We start from the raw sequence: 26124 nt of genomic DNA on the forward strand, positions 1-26124 counted from the left end.
CCCTATTGAAAACCCTCTATTCCAACGGGTCGGCTCTGAGTGTGACTGTGCATCACCCAATAACAATTATATTAAAAAACCCGCATGCTAGAAAGGTGTTTAAAAAACCGCATCTCCTTCCACTGCTGCAAGTGTTGGCGTCCTTCTTGCTGCAGCCGCCCTTATGTCCAAATTTGGAACCGGAAGTCAGCGTCTCTCTACCCCTCTACCCTTTCGGTCGCTCCCGTTCTATGGGCATGAGGGATGGTTATATTCGTCACTTCCGCTTCCGGCCCTTCCTAAGAGGGGGAGAGAACCCGGAAGCGGCTCTGGTTTGTTGTTCGTTTGCTGCCCTGTCGCTCCGCCGCCGCCGCCGCCGCCGCCGCCATGGGGAAGACGGACTTCCTGAGCCCCAAGGCCATCGCCAACCGCATCAAGTCGAAGGGGCTGCAGAAGCTGCGCTGGTACTGCCAGATGTGCCAGAAGCAGTGCCGGGATGAGGTGAGAGAGGAAGGGGTTTTTTTTTGGGGGGGGGAGGCGTGTTGTGTGGAAGGGTGCCCAGTAGAGCCTCCAGAGCCAGGCGCAGCATATCTGTTTCGTGTTTTATCACCACTGCCATCATCATCATCATTATTATTTTATCTTATTTACCACCCTTTGCCAAATACCCCAGGGCGGTTCACAACAGAAAAAAGAAAATACAAAGCCAGAACGCAAAATACAGTGGTACCTCGGGTTACATACGCTTTAGGTTACAGACTCCGCTAACCCAGAAATAGTACCTCGGGTTAAGAACTTTGCTTCAGGATGAGAACAGAAATCGTGCAGCAGCGGCATCAGGAGGCCCCATTAGCTAAAGTGGTGCTTCAGGTTAAGAACAGTTTCAGGTTAAGAACAGCTCTCCGGAACGAATTAAGTACGTAACCAGAGGTACCACTGTACATAACAAAAGGAGAAACTAAAACAAAGCATTAATATCCCCGTTGTTGTTTAGTTGTGTCCGACTCTTCATGACCCCATGGGCCAGAGCACGCCAGGCACTCCTGTCTTCCACTGCCTCCCGCAGTTTGGTCAAACTCATGCTGGTAGCTTCAAGAACACCATCCAACCATCTCATTCTCTGTCATCCCCTTCTCCTTGTGCCCTCCATCTTTCCCAACATCAGGGTCTTTTCCAGGGAGTCTTCTCTTCTCATGAGGTGGCCAAAGTATTGGAGCCTCAGCTTCAGAATCTGTCCTTCCAGTGAGCACTCAGGGCTGATTTCCTTCAGAATGGAGAGGTTTGATCTTCTTGCAGTCCATGGGACTCTCAAGAGTCTCCTCCAGCACCATAATTCAAAAGCATCAATTCCTCGGCGATCAGCCTTCTTTATGGTCCAGCTCTCACTTCCGTACATCACTACTGGGAAAACCATAGCTTTAACTTTACAGACCTTTGTCGGCAAGGTGATGTCTCTGCTTTTGAAGATGTTATTATTATTATTTTATTTGCCACCCTTTGTCCAAATATCCCAGGGCGGTTCACAACAGAAAAAAAGAAAATACAAAGCGAGAACGCAAAATACATAACAAAAGCAGACACGAAAATGAAGCATTCATATCCCCACCCACCCACAAACATTTGAAAAGCTGCAGAATTTAAAAATCTATTTGACCGACAGACAAAGCTTCGCAGGTATGTTGCCCCTGGACACGGGAGCTCTGCTTGACATTAATGGCTCATCACCTTTGCAAGAAAGGACTCTTGTGTATCTTCTGGAGTTGTTCTTGAGTAAGATATGCTTTGGAAATCCGCTCAGGTTAAATATCTCTGATAATTTAGGATACCGTACACCCTTGGAACTTACAACATTACGGCCTTTGGCTAATTAAATCATCTACGACCTTTTAAACTATCTGTGAAGGTGGGGATTATTGTTTTTGTTACTATGGTGTGTATTTTTGTGTTTTACATTGTAAACTGCCCTGTGATATATGGATGAAGGATGGTATAGACCTTTAATAAATATGCAGTAATGATGATATCCTGTGAACCGCCCTGAGACCCCCAAGTATAGGGTGGTATTTAAAAGCAATTACTGTAGTAGTAGTAGTAGTAGTAGTAGTAGTACAGTGGTGCCCCGCAAGACGAATGCCTCGCAAGATGAAAAACTCACTAGACGAAAGGGTTTTGCGGTTTTTGAGCTGCTTCGCAAGACAAATTTCCCTATGGGCTTGCTTCGCAAGACGAAAACGTCTTGCAAGTTTGTTTCCTTTTTCTTAACACCGTTAATACAGTTGCGACTTGACTTCGAGGAGCAACTCATAGAACGCGGTGTGGTAGCCTTTTTTGAGGTTTTTGGTGATTTTTGAAGCTTTTCCAAAACTTCCGACACGTGCTTCGCAAGACGAAAAATTCGCTAGACGAAAAAACTCGCGGAATGAATTAATTTCGTCTTGCGAGGCACCACTGTAACATAAAATATTTGTGTCTGGGTACGAAAGCCGTAAGCAACGTCCTTCCAGAAAATGATCAAGGAAAACGCTTCACACATTTTGCATTTCCACCTAAAGTTTTATTGTGGGGTTTTTTAAATGCAGGTTGCTTGTCATCTCTGAGTACAACCGTCTTTTTACATTTCCCTCCTAGAATGGCTTTAAATGCCATTGTATGTCAGAATCTCACCAGCGACAGCTGCTGCTGGCATCTGAAGATCCTCAGCAATTCATGGATTATTTTTCAGAGTGAGTTTGGCCACTATATTGGCACTGTTTTTACTGCTGTTTGTTAATTATTGTTATATATTATAATCATACAAAGGCATATCACGGAATTCAGTGCGATACTAGGGAAATCATTTGGTCAGTGCATGTTTTTCAGCTTGCCTCACAGAATAATTTTCCACCTTTACTTTTCCTGCATGGTGTTCTGTTCTGCAATTTTTTGTAGATTTGACCTGCATCCATAAACTTTTACAACACTTTCTAGAAAAAGAAAAACCTTAGATACCAGGACAAAAAACAATTAAGCAAGCAGCACAACCTTTTCAGTGTGGTGATTTGCACATACAAAGAACTTTCAATATGTGGATGGTTGTTGAATGAAACTGGAGCATAGTGGAGGCTTCCCACTATGCTTCCCACTATGGGGAATTGATCTACCCTTATGTGATTGGGACCAAGTAATCTTCCTGTTCATGTGCCAGAGTTTCAGTATAATGAAGAGATCAAAGTCACATCCAGCTCTTACCTAGGAAGAGTTCTGTGTTACTCAGAAGCTAGCATATTTGCACACAAATGGAAGCAGTTATCTTCATATCTGATTTTGGTCAGACATACATTTGCTGCAATTGTCCCTTTTATATTTCCCTAGGGAATTCCGGAATGATTTCTTAGAACTTCTCAGAAGAAGATTTGGTAAATCACTTGGTTGGAACAGAATCACATTTCTTAAAATTCAGAGTTCTTTCTATCTAACTTCAGACTTGTTATTAAGAGCCTTTTTTCCCTTCTAGGAACAAAGAGGGTCCACAATAATATAGTATATAATGAATATATTAGTCACCGAGAACACATCCATATGAATGCTACCCAATGGGAAACTCTGACGGATTTTACCAAGTGGCTAGGGAGAGAAGGTAATTCTGTCTTCTGTTTGTGAGTGGATGGCTTCAAAAAGGAAACCAAGAAACACCTAGGAATTCTGGTGTTGAAAATGTCTGAGAGCATTACCTTGCTGTTGCGAATTATTCTATCTTTCATTCCGTTGTTCCAAATTCATCTAATCCAAAGGGACAGTGTCATATAATGGATAGTTGGGCACAGGCTTAATCTTTTTTAAAAAAAGCAGCAACACGTTACTAGTACTTAATGATTGTGACAGTATGTTTGAAAGTGTGCAAGTAATGGTCTAGCCGTTACGATGGGTCTCAAGCCCTCAATGTGTTAGGGATTTTCCCCACATACAAATACAGTGGTACCTCTACTTACGTTCACCTCCTGTTACGTATCCTTCAGGATATGTACACGGCAAATCTGGAAGTATTATTCCGGGTTTTGCCGCATGTGCAGAAGCGCTCTACCGCGCCGCGTGCATGAGCCGAAGCACTCTGTCACCACGCTCGCATGTGCAGAAGCGGTCCCCCTGGTTGCAGAAACCTCAGGATCTGACCCGAGCTCCGGAACGGATCCCGTCTGCCACCGGAGGTACCACTGTACAGAGGCTCTGGTGGATTGAGCATATGAGACCAAAAGTGGGTCCAACAGTCAAGAAGGCGGTTTCTGCACATGTTGTAAAAGGAAGCAAGGGGCAGATGGGGCTCATCAACCTGGGAAAGTAGCCCATTAGGAGCAGGAAAGCTCTGATCCTAAACCTCCACTGCCTTGTGAAATATCTTCAAGAGAAATAACCCTACACAAATCTGGAGCAGAGTCCCTAAGACAGTTGGATGGCGCCTTGTATGCCTCCTTCTGGCAACTCCTGCAGCCATGCTGGTGCCAAATGTCTTGCTCTGCTTTCCTTTGGACTACAGTTGTGCCCCGCAAGACGAATGCCTCGCAAGACGGAAAATTCGCTAGACGAAAGGGTTTTCCGTTTTGGAGGTGCTTCGCAAAACAAATTTCCTATGGGCTTGCTTCGTAAGACGAAAATGTCTTGCGAGTTCCTGCGGGTTTTTTTCCCCTCCCCCCTTTTTCTCAAGCCGCTAAGCCGCTTATCAGCTGATCCTAAGCCGCTTATCAGCTGATCCGCTAAGCCGCTTATCCGCTAAGCCGCTTAACAGCTGAGCCGCTAAGCCGCTAATGGTCTTGCTTCGCAAGACGAAAAAACCGCAAGACGAAGAGACTCGCAGAACGGATTCTTTTCGTCTTGCGAGGCACCACTATACATCAGCAAGGCCAAGAGAGGGGATCTTGTCGTCTGGGGAGCTCAGGACCTCCAGACACACTCCCAGGCTTGTGCCCTGGGGAGGTCACTTCGGTGTTGCTAACACAGTGGTTTGACTTCACACGGTTTGACCCTCTCTAGACAGGTGGATTCATAACCCTTGAAGGTTGGGCAGTGCTAGCTTGGGATGATGGGAACTGTAGTCCAAAACTCCTGGAGGGTACCATGTTGGGGAAGTCTGGTGCATACACTTGTAACCATCTTACAGTGCAGATGGCCAGGTGTGGGAGAAGAGGGAATTGATTTGCAGCTGAAAGAAGGGTTATGGGCCCTCTCTTGGGTTTGTAACTGGGAAGAGATTTGAACTGGAGGTTTTTGGCTCATTCCCTTATTGCCCAGTACAGTACCCCAGCTCTCTTTAATACAGCAACAGAGATCTGATAGCTTGTCATGCCACAGCATCAACCTGTGACTAATTTTGTATTGACTGAAAAAGAGCATCTCAATTCCTGGACGTACATTGCTGTTTCTTGTTTCTGAACACCCATAAGCATTCTCTTGCTTTGTGTGTTCTTAAGGCTTCTGCAAAGTGGATGAAACTCCCAAAGGCTGGTACATCCAATATATCGACCGAGACCCCGAGACGATCCGTAGGCAGCAAGAGCAGGAGAAGAAAAAGAAACAGGACCTGGATGATGAAGAGAAAACGGCCCGATTCATTGAAGAACAAGTCCGGAGAGGCTTGGAGGGGAAAGAGCAGGTCTGCAAAGGTCTTTTCCATCAGATTCGAAGTGCATAGATTGGTCTTCTTATTTACCAGTAAGCAGCAGGAGTTGGCGTGGTGCAAACATTTCAGCAGGGGCACCAGCTTGGCTCTGTAGTACATTTGCAGCACATCAACTTGCCTGCTGCTTTGCCTCCCTATCTCTTGGTAATAATAATAATAATAATAATAATAATAATAATTTTTATTTATACCCCGCCCTCCCCAGCCAAGGCCAGGCTCAGGGCGGCTAACAAGCAATAATAAAAACAAGCTGAATGAATACAACTTAAAAACAAGATTAAAATACAACAATTAAAATATTGAAACATTAAAATATTAAAATGCAGCCTCATCACAGGAGGAGAAAGGAAAAAGAAAGAGGCAGAACAACTCTGTCTCACAGGCCCTGTGGAAAGAAATCAGATCCCGCAGGGTCCTGGTCTCATGAGGCAGAGCGTTCCACCAGGCCGGAGCCAGTGCTGAAAAGGCCCTGGCTCTGGTTGAAGCTAATCTGACTTCCTTAGGGCCCGGGACCACTAGGGTGTTGCTATTTATGGACCTTGAAGCTCTCTGTGGCGCATACCAGGAGAGGCGGTCCCGTAGGTACGAGGGTCCTAGGTAAGCAACAGTGACCCAGCTGCTGGGAGGGCAAGGCAGCCACAAGGCCGGTGAGCTGCAGACACACTGATAGAGTGCTCCTGACAGTGCCTTTGCACCTTGCTGACCTGCCTGCCACCTCCCTGCTCTCCTTCCCGATGAACAAAGGCGACCCACCTGCTGGGAAGCTAGCATAGTTGCTCTGCTCCACTGGCAAGTGGTTCCTGCGTTGGTGGCAACATCCACCATCATCCCTGTCTTCCCTTTCTTGATTCCCAATGCGTCCCTGACCTGTGACTTTCCCAGCTGCAGATCTTGCCACTTTCATCTGCCCAAAAGCCGCCTGTTCTCTAAAAGGGCTCCACTTAGTCCATAGAGTCTTGCTTAACTTCCCTCCTTCATCCTCGGTCACTGTTAAGTTTAAACTCCCAGAACTGCTCTGGCTTGTGTTCGTCAGTGGTGTGCTCAAGCCCTGAAGTGGCTCTGTTATCCTCTCGCAGGGAGAACCGGTCTACACAGAACTGAACAGAGAAAACGAGGAGGAGAAAGGTAAATGGATATGGAACCCTGTGATCTCCTCAGGCAAGGCTTTTGCGGGAACCAATTGGCAAGCCTGAGATTGAACTCATTGTCTGGAGAGCATGAACTAAGATGGAACATCTTTTTTTCCTTTATTTCAGTGGTATTTAATTTGTGCAAAGGAGCAAGCACTTCAACAGCGTCTCATTCCAAAACCAGGTCAGTGTCTTTCCAGTCTGCATCTTTTGTTTCTCATCTGCCCTTATTCGGACGGTGAATATTTTGCCAGTCGACAAGTTTGTTCCACGGGGTGCCCCCCATATCCTGACTTTTCTGCCTCTCCCTTCACACCTCAGAGAAAGGAGAACGACCTTTGGGATTGTACTCCAAGCCTAGGAATTGCTTCCCGGCGTGGCAATCTTGCCAGTTTATGTTTTCCTTAAAAAAATCTGGAACAGGTGTCAGCCTTCAGCATTGCACAGAACACGGGGTCAGCGTTGGAAGGGTAGAATTTCAAGACATCTCCTGTCCATCTCCCTGACTCTTTCCATAACTTCATTTCATGTCCCTATGGGCTCTTAACACCCTCCTACCTAAACCCAGTTGCACCATCAGCAACCTTCGTTTTCTGATCCTTGACCAGAAATGGAAGGGGTGGTTTGAAAATACGGGGAGAAATTCAACATCGTGCTCTTGCGATCATTCAGCCCTGTTGTACCAGCAAAAGCCCTTGTATTGCCTTCTACTGCTACGTCTGTTGAATCCAGACCATAGAATTGTATCCAGTGCTAGCCATACTCGGGGTACGCTTCATGTTACATAAGCTTCAGGTTACAGACTCTGCTAACCCAGAAATAGTGCTTCAGGTTAAGAACTTTGCTTCAGGATGAGAACAGAAATCGTGCTCCGGCGGCGCAGCAGCAGCGGGAGGCCCCATTAGCTAAAGTGGTGCTTCAGGTTAAGAACAGTTTCAGGTTAAGAACGGACCTCTGGAACGAATTAAGTACTTAACCTGAGGTGCCACTGTAATGGGAATATCTCGGGATACCTCTGGATGTGAACGGGATCTGTTCCGGAGCCCCATTCGCATCCTGAGCAGAACGCAACCTGCATCTCCACGTGTGCGGGTCGCGATTCGCCGCTTCTGTGCATGCGCATGATGTTTTGAGCGTCTGCACATGCACGGGCAGTGAAACCCGGAAGTAACCCATTCCATTACTTCCGGGTCACCGCGGAGCGCAACCTGAAAACACTCAACCTGAAGCGACTTTATTTTTTTTTTTATAAAATTTTTATTGGGTTTTCACATTTTATATAGACAAAAACAAAGACACAAAAAACAAATAAACACATAAACAAAAAAGAAAATAAGAAAACAACAACAAACATATATACTTTCCCGAAAATGTTATTTCCTAACCCTGGTCATTGACTTCCCCCTACCCCCTCCCTTGCATCCCCATTTCCAAATTTATGTCAGCAAATTGGCATTTCCCTGTCTTAATATTAGTCCTTTTATAAAAACAAACAAAATTATTTTTTTCTAAGTTGGACCTCAATTCCCTTCCAACGATTTCCCATTTTGTCTTGAATAATGATCTTTTTAACCAAATCCCATAATCATGAGTGTTGTTAGAACTTAATTTTTCCCTCCCTCCCATCCCCGGTTTGCGTCCCTTCCCAAAGCATGTCCAAAATAACAGTTCCTAGCCCGGGTTCCTCACGTCCGAGGCCCTCCAGTCTCTTTCAGTCCCTCTCCGCCGGTCTTGTTGGTAATCCTTTATGCCAGTCGTCACATCTCGAAAGAGTTCTTTCACCATCAATCCAAAGTCTCTTCCCATATTTGCAAACAGCTGCTGAAGAGTTTCCACAAGGCATGAATCTTGAAGGTAATCAAAGTCAGAGTCTATGTGGAGGCCCCGATTATATTTCTTTATTTTAAATTCCTTAATTTCATAGACTCCCAGGACCTCCACTTTCGTCTTCTGCATCTTTCGTGGATTTATAGTAGATTTGCTCCAATAATCTCCTTGTTTGTATTCCACAGGCGTCAGCTTCTGCTCTGTATTTTCCCACATCACTTCTTCTCTTTCTTGTTTTGTCTTCTCCTCTTCTTTTATTATCATTTCTGGTTCAGCTGTGGATTCTTTCTCATTGAGGTCCTCGTTACATTCAGCAGAACTACTTGTTTCAGAAGTCAAGGTCATCAATTGTTCACTCATAGCCGTAGTCTGCTCTTGTAAGATTCCAACCAAATAGAACATCCTTTCGATTTCTCCCAGTATCTTTCCATCCACAGCCATTGTAATTCCACAGAATTCCCTCTAGAGGGAATCTGGTTACTTAGTATTCTTTTCCCCAACAGTCCTTTGTCTTGTTATTGTTTCTTTATTTCCAACAATTTTAGATCAATTGTAACTCTTTTTAATCCAGAGGTAACTTAGGTAGCAATTTTCCACTATTAACAGTCCGTTTGACAGCTTTGACAGCTGTCAAACTCTGCACTTCTTAAACCAGCTCCAAAGCAGGACGCTCCCGGGCCCGGGAGGGGGGGTTGTTTACAACAGAACACAAAACATCCAACACTCCTCTCTCCTGCTCAAAATTTCCAAATCTTGGAAGTTACTGTCTTTTTTTTTTAAAACTCACCCTTTACAGGGTGGGCACTCCAGCTTAGTTCTTTTTTCGTTGCTCTAGATCGTCTGCAAGGTGGGGGGTGCGGACTTCCTTTTAGCACATCCCCCGATCGTCTCAAATTCAGTGGATAAATTTCTTAAAAGCCAAGTCCAAATTACTCACGGGTTGTTTTTTCAGCCGAATTTCAAGGAAGGAAGTCAGCGCTCTCCGGTCATGGCTCGCGGCTTCGCTCAGCAGAGGTAGCGATGGACTCTCAGTGCCACGCCACCCCCCGTATCCCCTCCGCAGCCTTTAAAAAGGCTCTTCGCGAATCAGGGGGGGCGCTTAAGGCACCCGCCGAGTCTTCAGTCCGCAGGCACCGCGCCTGCGGTTTTAAGGGTCCCCGTGTCGCCGGCACGGCAAAGACCCGTCCCCTGCTGAGCCGATTCCCTCCGGAGCCATTCCCAGATCGCGTCAACCCCGGAAGTAACCTGAAGCGACTTTAACCCAAGGTATGACTGTACCTAACATAGGCTCATTGATACCAGTAGGTCTGAGTAGAATTCCATTGAATTCAACCCTTATTCACTTGGGAACGGAATAAACGGAGCATGATAGGCAGAGGTACAGAGCAGCATTTAATGTCCCAGCACAGGACTTGAGTTTCTCAGTGGCAGTGGGATTGGCACTCTGCTGGGCCAATCAAGCTGCTTCTTGGAGAGGGGGTGGGCCCTTGCTGCCCCTGTTAAGTGTTATGTTTCCCTGAGAAAGCTTGCAGTCTAAGGCTGCAGGACTAGCCCCACTTATCTGAGAGTAAGCCCTGTTGAATTCACTAGGACTTAGCTTCTGTGTAGACAGGGGTGAGGTTTGCATTGTTTGTCTGTGTTCTCTTCTTTCAGCGCACTTGGATCCAGTGCATTGAAGGAGGCGGGAGCAGCACCCACAGTGAAGCGGAAAGAAACACCTCAGAATTCAGAGAAAGAGAAGAGGAAGAAGAAGAAAACAGCCCTCGATGAGATCATGGAGGTGCAGTGAGATGAAATTTGCAGAATTAAGTTGCAAATGCAAGAAAAAAAATAGGGAACAAAGCATGGAGATCTGCAAGAAACATAAAGCAGCCATGCAGGGTTAAGATTTTCATCTGAATAGCTTGGAAAAGCAGTGGCGTAGCGTGGGGGGTGCAGGGGGGGCCAGCCGCACCGGGCGCAACATCTGGGGGTTAGGGTTAGGGGGCGCAAATCCACGGGTTAGGGGGTGCAAATTACTTGCCTTGTCCCGGGTGCTGACAACCCACGCTACGCCACTGTGGAAAAGTAAGAGGTTTACACTTCACACTAATCCGTATCATGGCTTAGCACCAACCTGCGAGTTTCTAGAAAGGAGATTACAGCTGCTTTGCATTTTGCTCCTGCATTTTGTTAAGCCATGGTTTGGTGCATTGTTCAGATTTGGGCTTCTGGTTTCGCCCTTTTGGACAAACCACAACCCATAAACGTTAGGGCGGACCTAGATGGCAGCCCATCGTTGGTCTGGAGAGAGCTAACCCGGAGGAGCAAAGCAGTCCCTATCTCTTCTCCCAGAGCCCATTAATTCACGCTTCTCACTATAATAAGAAGCCCCCTTTCTCAAAAACACCAGCTCTCTCCGCACCTTGACTAAAATGTGACAGGACTACCGGGGGCATTGCTGCAGGGAAGTGTATGGAAAATATAATCCAGACTATAGGTTTTTTAAAAAGTTCAGATTCTCACGGTTGAAATGTTGAGGGGTGGGCTGGGGGAAGCATATCCCTATCAAGTGGGGTGTGGTCACATGTTGTTGGTGATAATCTTACCCCTCTGGAAGTCAAAAAAATCCATTCTTTGGGGGCTGGTTAATGCCCCTGTGATTCTGGACAAATCGAAACAACAGAGCATGTGCTTCTCCAGTGACTATATTATAGAGACATTTGTATTACCCTCATCTCCCCACTACTCCATAAGTAACCAGGGCTCATAGGACAATTCTATATTCCCCTGCTGCTTTCAGATACAGTGGTGCCTCGCAAGACGAAAAGAATTCGTTCCGCGAGTCTTTTCGTCTTGCGATGTTTTTCGTCTTGCGAAGCACGGTCTGTCGCAACTGCGCCTCTTCAAGTGGCTTTTTAAAAAAAGCACAAGACGTTTTCGTCTTGCGAAACAAGCCCATAGAGAAATTCGTCTAGCGAAGCAACACAAAACTGAAAAACCCTTTTGTCTAGCGAGTTTTTCGTCTTGCGAGGCATTCGTCTTGCGGGGCACCACTGTACCAGCTCTGCTATAACATATAATGTTGCCAGGTTCTGCATAGCAGCACTCAAAATTCGTTGGATGATGACCTGTGCCACAAACTGGATTTAATGAACACTCATATCAGAGTGATTTGTAAATTGATAGCCATAGGCTTTTATATACTAACCTTTTATGCTCTTCTGTTTAATGCTCTTTTTTTAAATACATTTTTATTAATTTTAACATGCAAATTATAAAACGTACCACACAAATTATGACATCTGTTTAATGCTCTTAACCCTTTTTATAGATTCTTTTAGCTGCTTTTAGAGTCTTATAGGTTTTGTATATATACCTTCTGTTTTAATAATTTTAGCTTTCCAAAACGTTTTACGTAAGGGACGCAGGTGGCGCTATGGGTTAAACCACAGAGCCTAGGACTTGCCGATCAGAAGGTCAGCGGTTCGAATCCCCGTGACGGGGTGAGCTCCCATTGCTCAGTCTCTGCTCCTGCCAACCTAGCAGTTCGAAAGCACGTCAAAGAGTCGGTCACGACTGGACCTAATGGTCATGGGTCCCTTTACCTTTTTCCAACGTTTTACAGATTTTAAATGATTGCAACCCCCCCCCCGCCACTTATGCTGATCTATGACCATAATAAAGATGGAAGCAGCACACTTTAAATATCATCCTTCTTTTGATCTTAAATTTGAACCAGTTGTGTGTCCTTTCCTCTCTTAGTTTGAGGAAGAGAAGAAGAAATCTTCCCGGACAGACCATTGGCTGCAGCCTGTAAGTATCCAAACGGGGACCCTATCATTCAGCGTGCAAGCTGCACTTTCACTTTCAGGCTGGTTCCATCCAAACGATACTCTTTGTGTCTGGGCCAAACAATGTGGAGTATTGGAAGGGTAGCACTTTATTTTTAATCTGGGTTCAGAATGAATTTTTTAAAAGTCGACTTTCAAGCCCCATAACTGCACGATGCATTTAAAGTAGCATGATGCCACTTTAAAGAGTCACGGCTTTCTTCAAAGAATGCTGGGAAGTGTAGTTCTTTGAGGGTGCTGGGAGTGCTAGTTTTCTGTGTGCATTAGGGAAAGGTGGACAATGGGACAAGGCCACACCAGCTGTGACCGCAGTCTGTGGCACAACAGTTAGCCAAATAAACACGGCCTCTGAGTTGCAGCCTAGGTCCTCCTGCAGTGCCTCACAGGCAGCATCTGCTGAAATCCATGAGAAATGAAAGGAGAGCAACCTACCTGAATGTATTTTGTCCTTTTAAAATCTCTTTCCCTCCCCCCATGAATCAGATGAATTTGTTTTAATTTGTAATTTGAATTGAACAAATGGGGGAAATTGCATGTGGTGGTAATATGAAGGGATTGAAGAATGCTTTTGTTTTGATTTATTTTTTGTATAATTTTTATTAGATTTTTCTACTTTACATTTTAGGATATTCATTTGAACAACCTTAAAATACCAATGACTTCCCTTCTCCTTCCATGGTTCAATTTGCATGCTGCAGATCCCTGCATATTTTACATAAACTAAACCATTCGGTGTTCCATTTTCACATCCATCAAAACCTATTTACACTGTTGAGTTTATCTTAATGCTGCCAACGTTTTCAAATGTTCACAGTTTTCACCCATATATTCATTACACATTTTCCAATCTTCTTTAAACATATATTGTTCCTGTTCTCTTATCCTATATGTTAAATCTGCAAGCTGCGCATAGTCCATCAGTTTAAGTTGCCATTCTTCTTTAGTTGGGACCTCACTTGTTTTCCATTTGGGGGCTAACAAAACACGGGCCGCGGTAGTGGCATACATAAATAGCCTTTCCTCCTCTCTCTTCTCCAGGAAATTGTGGTCAAAATTATAACAAAGAAACTGGGTGAGAAATACCACAAAAAGAAGGCAGTTGTCAAGGTGAGCCCGCCGGCCTTTTATCTGTCAGCAGACATGTTTGTTATGGTTCAGGGGGGAGGTATTTGGCGTGGTTGAAGCAGCGGTGCTGCGGGGCTCAGGGTTTTCCCAGACACTGATCTGCATTCCCACTGGGCTGCTGAGACATTAGGCAGGGATGGGGAACCTGTGCCCCCCCCCAATGTTGCTGCCATCATTCCTGGCCAAGCAAATCGGTCTCTTAAGCTTAAGCCAAGAAAAAGTATTGAATATCAATATACGTATCAAGGCTTTGAGATTAGACCACTGAAGAAGCCTGGAAAAGTACCGTATTTTTTGTCCTATAGGGCACACCGGCCCATAGGACGCACCTCGTTTTTTGGGGGGGAAATGAATTTTAAAAAAATATTCCCCCCCCCCGCCGCGGCTGCCGCCCCAAGCCTTGCGCACACCTGCCCGAAGCACGGGGCACCCTCCGGAGGGCTCCCCGTGCTTCGGGCGACAGGCTGCCGCCCCAAGCCTTGCGCGCTCGGCGGGACCTCCTGCCAGGCGCGCAAGGCTTGCGGACACTCGCCGGGGCTGCAGGCTGCTGCCCGCCAGCCTTGTGAGCCCGCGGGAACTCCCGCCGGGCTTGCAAGGCTTGCGGATAGCTTCCTGAAGGCTGGAGAGCGAGAGGGGTCGGTGCGCACCGATGCCTCTCGCTCTCCAGGCTTCAGTGAAAGCCTGCATTCGCCCCATAGGACGCACCCCGATTTCCCCTTCATTTTTGGAGGGGGAAAAGTGCGTCCTATGGGGCGAAAAATACGGTACCTTGGGAGTGTGCTACCAGCAAGCCCCAGTAAAAGGGCCTTATCGGGGGTGAACAGCGGCCTCTTGATTACTTTGACCGCCAGGGCGAAACAGGTGCAGAACTCCGGCACCCTGTCTAGAACTTCATTAACATCCATCTACAACTTCACTAGCATCTCTCAGTATTGTGAACAACATCAAACTTACCTTTTGTTGGTATCTTCATGAACTTACCTAAAAAGATAAAGAAAACAAAAGACTGAATTGAGCACTTGAAAAATCCATTGAAATCAGACATTATAAGTTCATCTTAGGTTGGGTAGTTCGTAAGTTTCTGTGGCTTTGCATAAGTGTTTGTATTTTTCTCAGAAGATTGATAAAGAATGCATAATCATTTTGGTAATTATTGTGTGTATATTAGTTGCCAACGTGTTGCATGAGTTGTACTACTTCTATCAGCAGTATTAGGGATGCGGGTGGCGCCGTGGGTTAAACCACAGAGCCTAGGACTTGCCAATCAGAAGGTCGGCAGTTCGAATCCCCGCGATGGGGTGAGCTCCCTTTGCTCGGTCCCTGCTCCTGCCAACCTAGCAGTTCGAAAGCACATCAAAGTGCAAGTAGATAAATAGGTACCACTCCGGCGGGAAGGTAAACGGCGTTTCTGTGCGCTGCTCTGGTTCGCCAGAAGCGGCTTTGTCATGCTGGCCACATGACCTGGAAGCTGTACGCCGGCTCCCTCGGCCAATAAAGTGAGATGAGCACCTCAACCCCAGAGTCAGCCACGACTGGACCTAATGGTACGACTGGACCGCAACCCCAGAGTCAGCCACGACTGGACCCTTTACCTTTATCAGCAGCACAGGTTGCATTTTTCTAGCATCATTTCTGGCCAGGCTGGGAGATGGAGGTCCAATAGCCCTGGGTGTGCTGCAGGTTCCACATTCATGAATCAGAGAGCCCCGGTAAAACCAGGCATTGGACCTACGAGGGCCGGGTTCATATCTAGTGCCTTTGGGAAAGCCAGGTACCATGGAAAATTTAAGTGCCTTGGGAAAGTTGCACTGCTGAGTCCCAAGTTTCCCATCTGACATGGGAGATCCACCGTTCCGTTCACCCACCTCACCCTGGCAACTGTTTCATTGCCTCTAGAGCAGTCATGTCCAAAGTCCGGCCCGGGGCCATTTGCGGCAGTGGAGAGGAGAGTGCTTTTAAGGAGAGAGGGAAGAAAAAGGGACACACACACACACACACTTCCTTTAAGATTTATTTGCTAGTCAAACCTCGTCAAGAGGTTTGTGCCAAGTTGGTGTTACGTTCCTGTTCATATTTTTTGAACTTAAAAGTTGACAGACAACCTTTATTACCAATAATATGTAATGTACTTTACAATGTTCCTAACGTATATTTCAGTTTCCTGGATTTTTTCCCATCTGGCCTTCAGATATGAAAGGCAGAGTGATTTAACACCTGTTTAGATTTGTCATCCATGTGACAAAATGGAAATGAATGCCGTTTGCAATTAACTTTGCATGAAATAGTTAATTTGCATTTTATTTAATTTGCATTTCATTTCAACGGTTCAAAGAATGTCAGGTAAAATGGTCGGCCCTCACGCACGTACACTTCATCAAATCTGGCTCTCTTTGAAAAATGTTTGGACACCCCTGCTCTAGAGAATGGGCCTTTTCTGCAGTGGCTCCCCATTTGTGGAATGCTGTTCCCAGAGAGGCTCGCTTGGCGCCATCACTACATGTCTTTAGGCAGCAGGTGGAAATAATAATAATAATAATAATAATAATAATAATAATAATAATAATTTATTATTTATACCCCGCCCATCTGGCTGGGTTTCCCCAGCCACTCTGGGCGGCTTCCAAAAGAATATTAAAATACTGTGATACATCAAACATTAAAAGCTTCCCTAAACAGGGCTGCCTTCAGATGTCTTCTAAAAGTCTGGTGGTTGTTGTTCTCTTTGACATCTGGTGGGAGGGCGTTCCACAGGGTGGGTGCTACTACCGAGAAGGCCCTCTGCCTGGTCCCCTGTAACTTGGTTTCTCACAATGAGGGAACCGCCAGAAGGCCCTCAGAGCTGAACCACAGTGTCCGGGTAGAACGATGGAGGTGGAGACGCTCCTTCAGGTATACTGGACCAAGGCCGTTTAGGGCTTTAAAGGTCAGCACCAACACTTTGAATTGTGCTTGAAAACGTACTGGGAGCCAATGTAGGTCTTTCAAGACCGGTGTTATATGGTCTCGGCGGCCTCTTTACCCAGGCCTTTAGCCATTAAATAATCTATAGCCCATTAAATTTCTGTGAGGGGACTGTTATGATTATTTTATTATTATGCTGTGTATTATGTTTTTACTATTATGCTGTGTAAATTATGTTCTTAGTGTTCTACACTGCCCTGGGATCTTTGGATAAAGGATGGTATATAAATTGAAATAATAATAATGATGATGATGATGATGATGTGCATTAATATTATAGGAAGTAATTGACAAATACACAGCAGTTGTCAAGGTGATTGACTCTGGAGATAAACTGAAGCTTGACCAAACGCATCTGGAGACGGTGATCCCAGCACCAGGTAAGCCGTCTCGCCAGACCAATAAGAGAAGACTTTGCTGGATCAGGCCCATCTAGTACCAACCAGATGAAAGCAGGATCTGAGCACAGTTTTTGCCTCCCAGGCTGCCTCTGGCACGGGAGATAGAGCCTGGCCAGAATGCCTAGTAGCCACCAACTTGAGATTTCCTATCCCCTAGACCAGACTTCTTAAACCTCGGCCCTCCAGATGTTTTTGGCCTACAACTCCCATGATCCCTAGCTAGCAGGACCAGTGGTCGGGGATGATGGGAATTGTAGTCTCAAAATATCTGGTGGGCCAAGGTGCTTTCTGTTGAATCCAACCACTTTAAAGCCCAGGTGGAGTGATACTAGATTGAAAGTTAGGCTATCAGTTAGCCCTTAATTTAAAATTGTAGCAGAGGGGGGAAATCTGTTTATGAAGTCAGTTGACAGACTTTCATAGACTAGATTAACACTGTTAAAACTGTGTTTATGGAAGACAATCTTACTCGGCTACGAGTGATCGCCAGAGAAGAAGGTTGTTTGTTTGTGATTGGCTGTGGCGGACTTTGTTTTCATGTGTGAGTGGGTGTTTTTTGGTGGGTGTTTTTGAATCAGATTAGCCATATTGATTTGTATGCTGTTGGTGGATTCTTGTCGTTGTCTTGTTGGGCTGTGGATGTGATAAAGGGGAGCCATACCGGGCTGAAGGCTGAAGTGGAAGACCACTTGTCCCCGTGTCAGTTTCAGTTTGTTGGTTAATTTTTCTAAGAAGGCTGTTTCCCATACTAGTTGGTACCATTGGTCCATGTTTACTCCCGATCAAATCCCACCTTCTCAACCTCCCCAATGCCAGAAGGCAGCAATGAAATTGGGAGATGGAGCTCTGTGAGCTCAGGCGACAGAATAATGTTTTGCATGCAGAAGAATCCAGTTACTAACCCCAGTGTCTGTGCATTCAGAAAAGACAGCATCAAGTTAGGCTGACCCAGGGTTTCACTCGATCTAAAGCAGATTCACATGTGTTCATGTTTCAGGCAAAAAGGTACTAGTTCTAAACGGGGGCTATAGAGGAAATGAAGCTACCCTAGAGAGCATCCATGAGAAAAAGTTTTCGGCAACGATACTCATTGAAACTGTAAGTATCTTTTCACCCCTGCTGTCTCATGGTGTGCTGTTTGGAACGTTAACAAGGCAGTCCTGTGCTTACTCAGAAGTAAGCCCTACTGTGTCCAGAGGGTCTTACTCCCAGGTAAATATTGCACAGGACTGCTGCCGAAGCCTCATTTTGGGTATTTTGGCACCATAAATGAAATATTAAAATATTCCCCAACCCAAAATGCACCCCCCCCTTAGAATAGAGCTCTTGATCAATCTTCTCACTAATCCTGCATAACGCTTTGCCAAGTCCCAGCCTAACCTGTGCATTTTTCCAAAGCTTGGCAAACTCCTAACATTTCAGCTTCTATTTACTGCTAATGTCGTTTTAAGATTTCTGTGTCATCAGTACTGTTTGCCTAATGGACGAAAGAATCTCTCTCCTTGCCTGTTTTTCTACCCTATTTTTCCTTTTCTGGTCACTTTAGTTTCCTGTGCTTTCCTCTTGAGTAAACAGTACAGTTTGGCAGGGATGGAGAGATTATGAAAAGAGCTCTGCTGGCTCAGACCAAATTCCCATCTAGCCTAGCAATCCTATTCAGCATCATTCGCAACTGATCACAAGGGTGGTATACTAACAGCCTTATCCAGCATTGTTTTTTTCTGATCCACTTTTAAAGCCGCCCAGGTCAGTGACCATCACCAAATTTTGTGGGAGAAAATTCCATAGTTCAGCTATCTGCTGCATGGAGAAGTATTTCTTCTTCTTTGCCTTGAATCTCCCACTATTCACCTCCGCTTTCTCTATACCATGCAGAATTTCATATCCTTCTTTCATTTCCCCCCCTTACTCACCTTTTATCTTCAAATTAAAGGTAAAGGGACCCCTGACCAGTAGGTCCAGTCGTGACCAACTCTGGGGTTGTGGCGCTCATCTCACTTTATTGCCCAGGGGAGCCGGTGTACAGCTTCCAGGTCATGTGGCCAGCATGACTAAGCCGCTTCTGGCGAACCAGAGCAGCGCACGGAAACACCGTTTACCTTCCCGCCGGAGCGATACCTATTTATCTACTTGCACTTTGACGTGCTTTCGAACTGCTAGGTTGGCAGGAGCAGGGACCGAGCAACGGGAGCTCACCCCATTGCGGGGATTCGAACCGCCGACCTTCTGATCGGCAAGTCCTAGGCTCTGTGGTTTAACCCACTGCACCACCCGCATCCCTTATCTTCAAATTAGGAAGCCCCAAATGTCCTAACATTTCCACATAAGCAAGTCTCTCTAGCAACTGCCTGACCGAAGGTTTCCTTTTGCCTGACTTCCCTTCCCAGGGACCTCTGAAAGGACGTAAAGTTGAAGGCATCCCCTATGAAGACATTTCCAAGTTGGCCTGAGATGATTGGAAGAGCAGACGGACTGGGAGGTACCCTACCTACAGATGCCTTGATGCACTCAACTCCACTGTGTCGGAGTTTTAGAACTTGTATTTTTAAAAAACCAGAATTTTATTTTATTTTTACGTAATGAACCGATGATTTTTTGTGGCTAAATCCCTTACACATCAAAATTCTGCAACAGTGTAATATTTAATTTCAACTTGTCCAGTGCATCTGATGGGAAGCAGTCATTCCATTAAGCCCTCTCTATAATCTGCTGCCAGCTATAAACAGTTGCAGCCTTCCAGTTGCCTTGTAGAATTATTGGAAGTCAACAAACAAGGAGTGATTCATCTGCCAAATGGGGTTAAAGGTCATGGGTGCAGATTTTGGCCTGCCTGGGAAGGGCTGGACTTATTTATGTACCGTTTGTGAAATATGATATCAAGGTAAATGACCCATCTCGTCTGTTCTCGAGCTGTCGCCCATGAATAGTTGAGTTAGAAGAGGAAGCAGTTCTCCGATGGTTTGCTTCCTCTTCTTTGCTTGCCCTGCCAGCCAGCTCAGTTTGTGGCTAAGCCCAAACCCCATTTCATTCTCCCAGCTAAGGGCGGTCTAGGAAAGAGGCACTTTTCAGGTGCTGGCTCAGTCCTCGCTTCAGTTTTTCTCATGTTCCCCCATCACCACCCTAATGTGATTACAGTGGTGCCTCGCAAGACGAAAAGAATCCGTTCCATGATTCTCTTCGTCTAGCGGTTTTTTCGTCTTGCGAAGCAAGCCCATTGACGGATTAGAGTATTTGCGCTATTAGCGGCTTTTAGCGGCTTATCAGCTTATCGGATCAGCTGATAAGCGGCTTAGTGGCTAAGAAAAAGGGGGGGAGGAAAAAACCCCCGCAGGAACTCACAAGACATTTTCATCTTGCGAAGCAAGCCCATAGGAGATTCGTTTTGCGAAGCACCTCCAAAACGGAAAACTCTTTCGTCTAGCGAGTTTTCCGTCTTGCGAGGCATTCGTCTTGCGGGGCACCACTGTAATGAAAGTACACTTGGAGGAATCCGCTCCCAGGTAACCCTGTGTTAGTCAGGTTATGGCAAAGAATACCCCATGGGAGAGTCTGCCTAGGATCCAAGGACAGTGGTACCTCGGTTTACGAACTTAATCTGTTCCTGAAGTCCGTTCTTAAACCAAATCCGTTCTTAAATGGAGGCGCACTTTCCCTAATGAGACCTCCCGCCACCGGTGCCCTTCCACTGTTCGACTTCTGTTTGTAGACCGAGGTAAAGTTCACACACTGGAACACTACCTCTGGTTTTGCGGAGTTCGTAAACTGAATAGTTCATAAACAGGGCTGTTCGTAAACTGAGGTAGCACTGTAGTTAAACACACGGGGTCCATGCTCGTCGCCGTTTCATGAGCTTTTACCTGATTTCCTTTTCTACAGCCCCTCGTCCTGCTGCAACATTGTCTCCTAAACAGTCTCTCAGCTGTTTGGAGGTCTTGAGGAGTAGCTGGGAGACATCCTCGAAACCCCCCCAGAAGGGGCACCCCATAGCCGTTTGGATCCTCTCGTCTGAACCCCTACCCCTTCCTTGGACGAAATGGGTGGTGTAACACAGGTGACACAGACGTTTATTTTTGGGAAATAGGGAATACGGCAGACCATCACCATGCTGTTTTCTGCATCTAGCCCTACACCCTCCCTTCAAAATGCTCCAGTAGTTTTGTAAAAAATGTATAATGACTTGTACAGTGATTTTTTTTTATGGCTGTTTAAAAATAAAAGAGAATATTTGACAGTGTGTCCTTTTTCCTCAACGCATTCACAACGATGGGACCTCCTCGAGTTAAGAATATATATTTCCGCCTCAGCAGACAGTGTGAAATAATTAGGAGGTTTTCTTTCCAATAAGCAGCTGGGCAAGCCAAATTTAATTTCAGAAAGAGGACCTGTGTTTACTCCCCACTAATTCAGTCCCCAAACGGCTCAGCGTTCATAAGTCCTCCTGAAGCAAATGTTGCCCTGTGTACATGTGTCAGGTGTGGGAAATGGGACTCAGACACAGCTCAGAGATCCATCTAGGAACCTCTGTATGTGTGGTGCTCTCAGCAGGGAAACATACCTGTCAGGAAACTGACATCAGAGCAACAGGCGAAGGAGAAGCTCTCTGATTCTGCAGGGGAAGGAACAAGCACTAGGGGGAGACGCAGCTTGATGGAGGGGGAAGGAAATCAGCGTAACACCAAGGAGCCAGGAGAGCAAATGGGAGAAGAGGTGGAAGGGCTCCGGGATTCTTCCTTGGAAGTCAGTGAGGAGAGCCCTGGTCCTCCACTACCCACACCCTCCTTGCGCAGGAGACTCCCGCGCAATGAGAAGTGGAGACGATTGGGAGTCAAACAACTCTTATGCTGGCAACGGTTTAAGAAACGCCCACAGACAGACTCTGCGAGCGACTGAGGCAGCCACGCTGAGATGGGCTGTGCAGTCAGGATGGTTTAACCCAGGCAGCCAAGCTCCAAAAGGGGCAGTTTACGCACGAGTAACTCCAAACCACTACAATACCTGTAGTGATTTAATGGATGTTTTAGTTTAGATTTGTAGCTAATACTGTGTGACTTCTGTCCCAGCTGCAGTGGTGGAAGCCCTGGAGGCTTCGCCAAAGAAACTAAACAGACGACATCATCCCCAAAAGGAAGCTTTTTATTCTCTTTGAAAAATACATTTTTCCTACCAGGACGGCTAATCTTCATATATATATGATGGCCATATCTTACTTGGCCTTATTTTCAAACTCCACAATGTATGCCAGTTGCTTTTCTGCTTTTCCACGACACCCAGAAAGGTTATGGAGGACCCTAGATATGAACAGAGAGGTGCTTGCTGTCTTTAGTGGGGAGAAGGTTTCATTGTGCTGGGGTAGGCAGTGCGGGATCTGCAGGCTGCATCTAGCCTGCCAGGGCTTTTCTCTTGGAAAAGGGCTTTTCACCTGGAAAGACAGGTTCACAAGCAAATCACCAGCGGGGTGGGTGGAGAAGAGCCTTGGCCAATCAGATGCTGGCCATCTCCTGCCTTTGCTTTAGGCCCACCCATCCTTTCAAGGATGCTTCGGATAGCTGTATAAAGTGGGGACAAGGTAATCTGTGTAGTGGCCGTCGAGAAAGCCCTTCCCACTGTTGTGCACGAACCAGCAACGGACAGCAGTCCCAAAGACACGGTCCAGGCGGTAGTCTTTCTGCACACCTCTGCAGGTAAAGCAAAATCAAATAAATAAAACCACTGGCATGCAACAAAGCTGAATGGAAGAATAGTTTTCTCATCGTCCTCACTAATCTGCGGTTGGCAGGATGCTGTTTGTTAGGGGGAAACGGTTTCAGAACCGTTTTAGGGTGTCAAAAAAGAGGAACCTTTCTTCACCTGCGGTGGGGCTGCCCAAGTCTGGAGGCTGGTTTGTCAAGGAATGACCAAAATACTCAAAACGTCCCAATCTAACTTCATAGCAGCTTTGTTTACTAAATCTATGGGACAATCAGTTGAAAAGTGTCAGCTCTCATGAACTCTTGACAAGGGTGCTGGTGGCTGGCAGAACTTCCATTTCCCCAAAATGGAAAACCTTGCAGGATTCAGAACTTTTGGTTCCGTATAAAAAGATGTGGAGTTCAGTTGAAAAAAGAACTCTTAAATTACATGTTTCCCAAAGCTTGGGAGGACCCTGAAAAAAAAACTGCCATGTGGTTGGATTTTATATTGTACACAACTCACAGCTTTCCTCCTCACTACAGTGTGAAATTTTGCCCCATCCTGTTCCACAATAAACCATGAACAAAGAGATTCACTGTGAGCAAAACTACATCTTCACATCCCATTCTGAGCATCTCTGAGGTTGAGAGGCTTTGGTTTCGGCTAACTCAAGTGGTTTACCTGGTGACAGTGAGTTTGTGGCCTTTCACTTCCATGGTAGCATCAGCTTTCCCCGGATCTTGTCCAGGCCGCTCATTATAGATGTGCACGTCTGGCTCCAGCATGAACTGCCCTGGTGGAGGAGAATCATCACTTGACATTAGGCGGTCCTGGGGGGCTGTGTGAGCCCCCCACAAGCACATTTGTAGACGTGGAAACACTCGTTAAAGAGGGTTACCCCTTGCACAACTATAACCCCGAAATATTTGCAGGCGGGAGTCATAACGGTTGCAGATCTAGCATAGCCATTGTTTCCCCAATCCATTTTACATTGAAAATGATGTGGGATCGGGGACCTGTTGTAAATGTAGTAAATGTTGCCAATTTAACCCTGTGAGCCATATACACTTACGACAGCTGGGAAGGGCCATGGCTCAGTGGCTGAGGCAGTGCCGGATTTACGTGTAAGCTAAACAAGCTATAGCTTAGGGCCCCACTCTCTTGGGGGCCCCCAAAAAAATTAAAGAAAAAAAATACCTGGATGTACATTTCCAAAATATAAGATAAAAAACAAATAAAATAAAACCTACATACAGCAACAGTTTTTTGTGTTGTGTAGGCTCCTATGACGTAAGTAATGGGCCCCACCTACTAGCCTGCTGCCTAAAATATCACTGGTTTGCTCATTTCTATATATAGGGTGCCTACATTTTGCATGGACTGTTATGTGCAAATGACTTTGGATACCTATTACTGTAGGTCCATAAATGACCAGATAGCATATATTCAACAGGAAAAAAAACAGTGGCAATTTGTTGTTGACAAAGGACAGCTGGACATATAAAGGGCCCCATTACCTTCAGTAGCTTAGGGCCTCATCAAACCTAAATCCGGTCCTGCCTGTGACCACAGTAACAACATTCAGAATGGTTCAGATGAGAATTCTGTTCTTCTAAAAGGGAACCCTCTTCTTTAACTTCTGCCCACCCTGGTTTTGAGCATTTCCTCTTTTCCCTAAAGCTCAAGGACCCATGTATACACAGCAACAAGCAGCACTGAACCACACTCCCTGCCTCCAAGGAGACTTTACCGATCAGGCCGTGCACGCTGGAGGAGAAGTTGCTTGCAGGAGGGACGTAGATTCCCAGGAAGTCAACATGGACTGGGTGCTTCTTCCATACACGGTGAAGCACAACCACAAAGGACAAGTCCCCATCCACCGTGATATTGACTTTGTTGTCGCTCTTCACAGAGACCAGCACTCTAGGAAAAACACCAAGTAGATGCATGAGTAGTGCGTTCTGAGTCTTCTACTCAGAAACACATTTGGTTGGGCTTTGGCCGTCTCATTGTGAACCAAACAGAAGCTAGCTGTCGTGTCCCGTAAACCTGTCAAACGCTGTCTTGGTTGCAACATGGTGTCATCATCCAAAGAGCAGCCTCACCCATATGGTGTAGAGCAGGCATCCCCAAACTCGGCCCTCCAGATGTTTTGGGACTACAACTCCCCTCATCCCTAGCAGGACCAGTAGTCAGAGGTGATGGGAATTGTAGTCCCAAAACATCTGGAGGGCCAAGTTTGGGGATGCCTGGTGTAGAGCAGGGATAGTCCATGTAGTGCTCTCCATATCTTTTGACGGACTACAACTCCCACCATTCCTAGCTGTGATGGCTGAGGCTGATGGGAATTGTAGTCCAACAACATCTGGAGGATTGCATGTTGACTGCCCTCGGTGTAGTGGCTAGAGTAGTGAATTTAAACAGCTATGAGGAGAATGGGACTTTCAGTCTTGGCAACTGATTTTCATGCAATATGAGCACCAGGAATGAGGTGCTCTGCTCATTAGGTCTGACAGTCAACCAAGTCTGTGGCTTTGCTGATAAAGAGTTAACTCCATCTTTGAGCTGTGTGATTACAAACCAGCACACACCTTATATAATAATAATAATAATTTATTATTTATACCCCGCCCATCTGCTGAGTTTCCCCAGCCACTCTGGGCGGCTTCCAATCGAGTGTTAAAAAAAATACAGAATTAAATATTTAAAACTTCCCTAAACAGGGCTGCCTTTTAAAGATAAGATAGCTGCTTATTTCCTTCACACCTGAAAGGAGGGCGTTCCACAGGGCGGGTGCCACTACCGAGAAGGCCCTCCGTCTGGTTCCCTGTAACCTCACTTCTCGCAATGAGGGAACCTCCAGCCCTCGGCGCTGGACCTCAGTGTCCGGGCAGAACGATGGGGTGGAGATGCTCCTTCAGGTATACAGAACAGAGGCCTTTTAGGGCTTTAAAGGTTAGCACCAACACTTTGAATTGTGCTCGGAAACGTACTGGGAGCCAATGCAGATCTGTATTGTGGCATTGCTGATTTGGGGGGCTCGCATAGTGCCATGCAAGTCTCTTTCCCTGCCCCACACCTGAGGCCGTTTATGACACCACCAGGTGGAGGGCAGGTGGGTGTGGGTTGGAATGCAAATACTCCAATAAAATTTCAGGAACACACACAGGCAACCTGCAGATCACTGTTGGGGCACACAACCTAAAATAACTCTCCCCCACCTAGGGAGATCAACAAGTCTAGGGAAGCCCTGATGCTCATCCGATTTCCCTATTACCTCCTTCGAATGAGGCTTCCTAAATTGGACCAGGAGAGGGATGTGGTGGAGGAGCCATCCTTCAAGCTGATGCCCTCAGTGCTGACTTCAATCTTCAAGCCTTTCTTTTCGAAATTGAACCCGATTTTGCCAAAGTAGGTATGTAGCTTGTTGTTCAATGGCTTTTTGGCCCCAACTAGCTGCCCATTGACAGCAATCCCTACAAAAGAGAAAGAAAGCAGTGTTGGCGTTTCTGCAGATGTACTGCAATCCAGGCTGGCCTTTTTTTGGT

The 26124-nt window shown here is 46.1% G+C and overlaps 2 protein-coding genes across 4 annotated transcripts in view; one reads left to right on the forward strand and one right to left on the reverse strand.

Annotated features, from left to right (window-relative positions):
* The first annotated feature begins 279 nt into the window (after positions 1 to 279).
* Positions 280 to 21137, forward strand: KIN (Kin17 DNA and RNA binding protein). Of its 2 annotated transcripts, none has more exons than XR_014223698.1 (14): positions 280 to 480; positions 2608 to 2702; positions 3331 to 3374; positions 3473 to 3595; positions 5421 to 5602; positions 6706 to 6754; positions 6886 to 6943; positions 10240 to 10366; positions 12331 to 12381; positions 13458 to 13526; positions 16786 to 16885; positions 17904 to 18004; positions 19294 to 20043; positions 20393 to 21137. XR_014223698.1 is itself a non-coding variant. In XM_082239179.1 (14 exons), the coding sequence occupies exons 1-13, from the start codon at positions 367 to 369 to the stop codon at positions 19354 to 19356; spliced, it is 1176 nt and encodes a 391-aa protein (XP_082095305.1). In that variant the 5' UTR covers positions 280 to 366; the 3' UTR covers positions 19357 to 19385; positions 20783 to 21137. The 2 variants fall into 2 exon arrangements, 1 of the variants encoding a protein (XP_082095305.1); XM_082239179.1 differs by having other exon boundaries at positions 19294 to 19385; positions 20783 to 21137.
* An 884-nt stretch (positions 21138 to 22021) lies between these two features.
* ITIH2 (inter-alpha-trypsin inhibitor heavy chain 2) overlaps positions 22022 to 26124 on the reverse strand; it is a 40351-nt gene continuing 36248 nt past the window's right edge. For both annotated transcript variants that reach the window (XM_082238789.1, XM_082238788.1), the window contains 4 exons: positions 25854 to 26052; positions 24327 to 24499; positions 23258 to 23369; positions 22022 to 22581 (listed from right to left, as the gene is read on the reverse strand). In XM_082238789.1, coding sequence (XP_082094915.1) covers positions 22434 to 22581; positions 23258 to 23369; positions 24327 to 24499; positions 25854 to 26052 — 632 coding nt within the window. In that variant the 3' untranslated portion in view covers positions 22022 to 22433. The remainder of the gene's footprint in view (positions 22582 to 23257; positions 23370 to 24326; positions 24500 to 25853; positions 26053 to 26124) is intronic.

This window comes from Podarcis vaucheri (assembly GCF_965113315.1).
Source record: "Podarcis vaucheri genome assembly, chromosome: 10".
In the NCBI taxonomy this organism is placed as follows: domain Eukaryota; kingdom Metazoa; phylum Chordata; class Lepidosauria; order Squamata; family Lacertidae; genus Podarcis; species Podarcis vaucheri.